Source organism: Monopterus albus, unplaced genomic scaffold, assembly GCF_001952655.1.
Source record: "Monopterus albus unplaced genomic scaffold, M_albus_1.0 scaffold120.1, whole genome shotgun sequence".
NCBI classification, from domain to species: domain Eukaryota; kingdom Metazoa; phylum Chordata; class Actinopteri; order Synbranchiformes; family Synbranchidae; genus Monopterus; species Monopterus albus.
In genome coordinates, this window is record NW_018128000.1 from 326120 (window position 1) to 333781 (window position 7662).

Here is a 7662-nt window from a genome sequence, read left to right on the forward strand (position 1 = left end):
GCACAACACATTCGGGTTTAGACCATATTAAAGACCAACACCTTGTGACCAACATGGTGTTGGTCTGAGTACTGTATTGGTGAATGGACAGAGGTTACAGATCTCAGCAATGAACCATTAATGCTCTAAATGTCTGTATTTATCTTGGTATTTCCTCCAGATAGTGACAGCGAAATCTCAAGTGGGACCGGAGACGTTTCCAAAGACTGTCCTGAGAAAATCCTAGAGTCCTGGGGAGGAATCCTCCACAGATGGTAAGGCTTCAAAAGAGACAGAAAGACTGAGAAATGTGGGAATTAAGACTTGACCAAAACATCTGGATTAAATGAGATGGGGACAAATATTTGAAATCAGGGCAGAGAGATACAGAAACAGAAGCATGGTGAGGTAGGAGAATCTGATATAGATTAGAAGAGAATTATACACACAGAAAATGTGGAGGTGAAGAGAGACAAAGAGAAATATATATTAAAAGAACAGGTTTACAGAAAGCAAATTATTTAGATGAGAATAGAGGGAATAGGCTTTTGAATTATTGGGGTAAATAAGCTCTGTGACAAATAATAGATTATGACACTTAGCATTTTGTTCAGCAAGATAATCTTCACAAATGAACACCACTTTTATCATTTTTGAAGCCCAAATACAGTCTCCAGAAATAAAAAGCTACTGTTAGGCCATAAACAAACTACACCAGGGTCCCATGACTTAAGTTTTATTTATTACATTTTATTTATAGCACTTGCCTATTCTACAAAATCCTTTCCTTTAGCATGACCTGATCACAGCTGTGTCAGTTAGAATAGTTTGCATGAACAGACATGGGGATTGTGCAGATATTAACAGTGACAATATAGCTGCCGATACAATCCTTTAACTCAGGAATGACACATCACACTGACAGTGTTTAAAATATGGAACTTGATTTTTACTCTTAGTAGAGAGCCAGGTGTTTCCAACTATACCATGTCATGCTATAATTTTATAGCACAGTGCATTTAGAATCATCCAAATTTTTTATCATAACACAGTTCAAGCATCATAAAGTCTCAATACACTATTGGCACAAGCAAATGACTGATTTTAACTTGGAGATAAATTCCAGCAACATTTACTTCAGATAGCTTACAGCAAAGAAAACTGGATTGTAAACTAGTGTAAATACTCAGTGAGATCAATAAATAAATTTTTTTTTTTTGGAAAACAGTGCCCTTCAGACAGCCATGAATTGATTTGCTATAACACATACATGACTCTAATACTCGGTGGATTTATACAGCAAGTATTGATGCAAGCAGCTGTAGATATAGACATCAGCATAATTAGCTTAATAAAAATGTTTCATGTTTTTCATTTGCGGTCTGTTTTCTTGCTGTTTCATCAGCACAATGAAGAGAAGTAGTTTATCAGGAAATTTCTTTCATATGGCTTCAGTAAATGCATCATGATGAGATTTCAAGCATCATTAAAAAGAGCTGACAGTGTGTTTTCCAAAGCAGGATGTTTCCTCTGTGGGAGAACTCGAACAGCATGGCAGGACTGCAGTGAATACTCCACACTACATTATTGTACTGTACTCAGTACTATACCATAATTAACTGTAGGTAATAATAGTATCAATCTGTAGCAGATTATTACACTCACTACTGTAGTAATATAAGTACATTTGTGCAAGTACTCAGCCATGTTTAGGAATGAATAGTCTGGTTTTAATGGGAAGCTCCAGTTAATGTGTGTAACAGTTGACTAGGTTCTCTATCTGGTCACAATACTGAGGACAAAACATACTTGCCTTCTGATCTAATTGCTGTAATTAATAAATATGTACAAAAAAGTTCTCATGTTAGTGAACATGAATATTTCAGTGTGAGAGGCATGCAACTCTTGACTTGATTGGTCTTCTTTTTGTCACGCCCAAATCTTAATTTTGCACCCAAGAACATAATAAAAAAAAAAAAGCTGCACCAAGTTAATATTGAACTGGATTATAAAATAATGGATTCTTTCTGCCTGTGTGTGTGTGTGTGTGTGTGTGTGTGTGTGTGTGTGTCAGGCATGGGAACCTGTCCGCTCGTCCGAAGGGTTTGCCTTCGTTGGTTCGCAGTGGTATTCCTGAGCCGCTCAGAGCTGAAGTCTGGCAGCTGCTGGCTGGTTGCCATGACAACCACGATATGCTTGAGCATTACCGCATTCTCATCACTAAGGTAAATGTACGCACACACACAGACCAGGGAGGGGCAACTGCTTATAACAAGTTGTATACACGCTGTTCCTATGAACTGTGAATTACTGTGTGTTGGAGAACACATTCATTTAGCTGTGAAATTTAAATGCATGTGGTACTTTCCCAAGACTATTATAGCCTGTTTTGGCCTTTTGACCTCCCAGAGCGCTTGCACAACTTCAAAGTGATTTTCTGGACCTTTAGTATTTTACAGTTGTATGTTTTCTGTGCTGTATTTACATAGAGTAGAACCTGTTTGGTGCAGTTCTGTTATTGCTGATGTTGGTGCACTGAACTCTGGTGCACCAGCACTGACTGAAAAATTTTATTTTAATCTGCTGCTAACTGAGGCGGTTTTATATGTATGTTTTATATGCATCTTGTTTAACTTGGTCTGAACCACCTGGTCTGGTTCACAGAGTTAATGGCATGTAATGGTGGCATATAAATGCATGGAGAGTGGGCAGAGAAGAGGGCCTCAAAGCATTATAAGAGCCCCAGCATTCTAGGCCTATAGCAGCATAACTAAGGGAAGGCTCAGGGTCACCTGATCCAGCCCTAAATATAAGCTCAATCTTAAAGGTAGAGAGGGTGTCTGCCTCCCGAACTGAGCCTGGAAGCCTGTTCCACAGGAGAGGAGCTGGATAGCTAAAGGCTCTGCCTCCCATTCTGCTTCTGTAGAATCTAGGAACCACAAGTAGACCTACACTCTGAGAGTGCTCTGTTGGAATGATAAGGTACTATGAAGTTTTTAAGATATGATGGAGCCTTGTCATTAAGGGCTTTGTATGTTAGGAGAAGGATTTTAAATTCTATTCTGAATTTTACAGGGAGCCAGTGGAGAGAAGCTAATATGGGAGAAATATGATCCTTCCTGCTAGTTCCTGTCAGTACTCTGGCTGCAGCATTTTGGATTAACTGGAGGCTTTTTAGGGAACTATTGGGACATCCTGATAGTAAAGAGTTACAGTAGTCCAGCCTGGAAGTAACATTGCTATTAGCAAAACAAATATTTCCAAACATGATCAAGCAGTGATGCAACCAAGGTCTGTGACATATGCTTGTATTCTTAGTAGGAGATTTGTAAACTAGTAGATAGTGACAAAGCCCAGTGGACCAGACAGCAGCAGCAGCAGCAGCAGCAGCAGAAGGAGGAAGTGATATAAAGACTAAAAGCAGGCAGAGGTCTTTGCTTTTATGGATAATGCAATAGTCTTTCTCTTCACCGCACAGAGATGGATGAAAGTACCATCCTCAATCAATAGGCAGAAAGAGTTGAACAAATGGAAAGAAGAAAAGTGGAGGGATGGAAGGATGTGGACCCGTAAATATGAGGTTGTAGTCACTGAGGGAAGAATTACAGAAAAGGAATGCATGTAAACATAAAGAGAGTCGACAGATTTCTCTTTTCAGGTCACATATTTTAGTTGTGTTTCACCTGGTGTGTAAATTTCTACTTGTCTTTTTCAATCTTTCTGTTTCCCTCACCATCATTATCTATTTATTTGGGGTTATTTTTCTTTTGCTCTTTATGTCTATTTTTTTGTCCCTTGCTTCCTCCATCCTTTTTCTTTTTTCTTTTCCCCATGTCCCATATCTTTTCTGTCTCAAAGTGTGTCATCTCTCTTATTTGCTTAAACATGCTCTTCCTTTCTTTATTGTTTCTCTATGTCTCTCTGTAGTTACATAAGACCAGACTTTTGTAGTTCACCTCATTTATTCTCAGTCAAATGTTTGGGACTTGCCCACATCATGTGTCTTGCACAAGTAGTGATGGTATTGATGGGCTGGTGGCCAGGTTATTATTAGATGCACCAAATGAATGCAAGTGAGGGAAATGGAAGAGGGAGGGGAAAGGAAAGAGGCAAATGACAGTGATGGTGAGCACTATGTAGAGATTATTAATATCTGTTATCTTCGGCTAGTGACAACATTAATGCCAAATGAATTCTATATAATTGGACTGTTGCCCTTACTGAAGGTCTATCACTGCCATAGATCAGCAGTGTGTATTTCCAGTGTTATTGGACAGTCATTGTGTTAGAGACCCCCCGACAGGTGTTAAACCATATATTAAGGCTGTAACAATGCATCGATGAATAATATATTGTGATTTTAAAAAAAAAGTGAGAATACAGATCAAGAAAATGAAAAATGGATCACAATATCAAGCCAAGACTCCCATGTAATTTATTTATGTTAACACAAGACGGTGCAATAGGCCAGATCTGTTTTACTGACCAATCTGTTGTTGACCCTGACGCGCATTAGGGTCAGCTCCACTAGTCGTTAGCCACAATTGTATTAGCTGCACTCTAATCTAATTAAATTCTAATCTACAGAATAAGGGAAATGTTTGGATAAGAAACAAAATGTTTGAAACAGGTTGTGTGAATTTACATCCCTATGACAAAATAAATGTTACATTAGTTTTCACTCTCACTGTGTTATCGTGAGTGTATCAAACTCTAAGCCCTGTTTCGTGTATCGAACTGAATCGCAAACTAGTTGTATCATTACATACATATGTGGTCTGTAGTCCATTTGTTTGTTTGTACTAAGCTGATTTTAATTATGATTTTGAGTTGTAGATTCATTACAAACACAATATGCAGCAGTCATCAACTTGATTTCATGGTACACTGCTTTTTAGAAGAAATATGAGCCACAGCATGGAGGCTTTATACCCACAAAAGTGAAGAAATTGATTTGTTTTTAATTTATATATGCATTCAATGGGCAAATTTTTATTATAGTTTCTCCCAAGTATTATTTTAAAAGGACTGAAAAAGTCAGGGGTCTGTTACTGTAGACACCCATGCATACCATGCCCCGGGTTAGTGATGCAGTAAAGTAGTAGTTTCAATTGAAAATAGAGAAAATATTTGTAATGATTTCCTGGTTTATATTTTGTTTACACTTAAATATGCCATGTTCAAGTATACTGTCAAAAGTATATTAAATATTTTTGTGTATTTTCACACAAGTCCTGTTTGTATGCAGTTTTAAATGTGATTCAGACATTTTTCCCTCATTGCCCTACGTCATGATTTTGACATTACATGTTGCATTACAAAGACCAGATGTCAACGAAGTTGGTGGATAGGCAGCAAGAAAATATCGACACTGTCATTGTGCATTACCATTGTGCCACTTGTACTGATTTAGCACCTACTGTAAATCACTACATGTCATGGTTGGTTTTTATGTTGTGATACCTATAAATGAAGTGGTGCTTGCTCATAATCCACTGAAAAGTCTATCCAAAGAATGATTTTTCAGAGGTGCGGTATAGTAGTTCTTTTCCTTCCGAATCAGTGTAGAGAGGTTAAAAACTCAGCATTTCACAGGGAAGATTACAATTAATAGAACTATTGTATGTATTATTTTTTACGGGATGCCTTGCAAGCCTCTAGAATGATCTAATGACCTCTTGAGGGTTTTTTCCAGAGTGAGAACCACTGGCTTAGACTAACCTACTGAGAATTTAGCAGCATGATATCATTGACTGTAAGTGTCATGTTCAGGGTTGTGCTGTTTTCACGTACAGTCCTCACTCAGAGTCACAAATAACACACTCTGGCATCCACATCATGGCCTTAGGGCATCAGACACATTCACAGTCTTGGCTGTGGTGCAGCACTGGGTTTTGGGTCAGTGTTGGGGGATTGCTAGTGACATTTGAACAACCTTTTTGTGTCCCTTGAGCTGAACAAGCTCAAGGTGTGCTGCCACGCTTGAACCCGCAGCTTAAAAAAGCTCAGCCAGCTATTTCCAGGTCCACCTTTCCAAATACCAGTCTCACTCACAGCACAGCAAGTGAATTAACAGAGGTCAGGATCTCTCCACAGATACAACGGCTGTAATCAAAAACTGGAACAGTGGTTTCACCACAGCAGGCCATATGGAGCCTTATACTTTATGAAACTAAAGGTCTTCCAAGGAAATTGTCGTGCAAGTGGAATTGTTTTTTTCTTTTATCTCAACATTTTTCAGTCATTTTGTACAAAATCATGCCATTTTTATTTTGCTAAATATATCTGTACCACTAACAGGTAAAATGATTTGTATCAACTATTAACATACATATATTCAGATTTTAACTGATCCAGAGGACCAAACTGTACCTACCAGTTTCCACTTGTACCTTGGTGGAATTCCCACCCAAAACTTAAACAAGCCCAGTTCTGTATAAATTCTTGGATAAATTCTCTTTTCATTACAAAGCATGTAATGAAAAGAGAAAATTAGACCAGGGCTTTGAGGTGCTTAACATTTTGATGCTGAGTCATATTCAGGCCAGGTGCCAGCTTAGCGATGACATTTACCATCAGTGTACAATCAAAGGTAGCATCAGCCATGCAGCCAGGCTAGAATAATACTACACCCACGCCTGATAGCCCACATACAGATACATGAGGTATAATGTACATAAGATAGGCTGCCATGGTAACTGGGTCTGTGTGCACTTCTCTGTGCTTGAAATGGTCTCTATGACAAATCTCTGTCTCTGTTTGCCTATGTCTCTTAACATTCATTAAGTATGAAGATATTTGGATAATTGGAACCTGGGTAGGTGGCCAGCTACTTGTGAATACACAGTCCCAAATTTCACCCACTACTTTTCCAACCTTCTGGCAACCACTGCTCTTGTACATTATGTGTACACATTCAGGTTTGAGCTTCAAATAAAAACTGGACAGAAGTGAGAGTGCATCAAGTGAGCTGGAGAGGTGTTTGGGCTGAGTATAAAGGTACAATACATATTGGTTTTTGCAGAGGCTGTTTAGATGTTAGATACCCAGGAGAGTGCTTGTTTCTTCCACAATTAGAATCACTGAAAATTCCATTGTCTCAGTTGACGTCACCACACAAAGTAATGCACTACACTGAACTACAATAACAGCAAAAGTATTATTCAGTATTGTTTCATTTACAGTATAAACCATTTTTGGAATTTCTTTTGCGCTGCTAAGATATAAAAAATATGAGTTATTTGCTCCAGTGCTACCAACTGTATAGTAGGTGCACATGGACTCTATATGTATACACTGACATGCTTAAAGCCTTTGAAGGAGAAACATTTAAAATTCAACTTCGAGGGTTTTGATGTTTGTGTGCCAGACCTTGTGGACTTCAGAAATCCTTGACAACCCATTGCTGTGATGGAAAAAATGCACTGTGATCAAAGCTGAAACCAAAGTTGTTTTTTTAAGGGTTTCAAACACTTGAGCTGAAAATACAGCATGCATATATAGAAATTTTAAAAGGATGCACTGCCTTTCTTTCACAGCTGCAGGAAAATCAATATCTGTAAATGAAAAACCAACAAATATTTGATCTGTCATTTCTGTAGTCTGATCATTTTGATGTGTCTAAATGCATCAATGAAAATAGCAGCTATAATATAGTGTTTATGATGAATTTCGAGTATTTAT

General features: G+C 38.1%; 1 protein-coding gene across 3 annotated transcripts in view; it reads left to right on the forward strand.

The window, feature by feature from the left end:
- Positions 1–7662, forward strand: part of rabgap1l (RAB GTPase activating protein 1-like) — a 97403-nt gene that overhangs the window by 26292 nt on the left and 63449 nt on the right. For all 3 annotated transcript variants that reach the window (XM_020612004.1, XM_020612002.1, XM_020612003.1), the window contains exons 12-13: positions 161–254; positions 2054–2204. In XM_020612004.1, coding sequence (XP_020467660.1) covers positions 161–254; positions 2054–2204 — 245 coding nt within the window. The remainder of the gene's footprint in view (positions 1–160; positions 255–2053; positions 2205–7662) is intronic.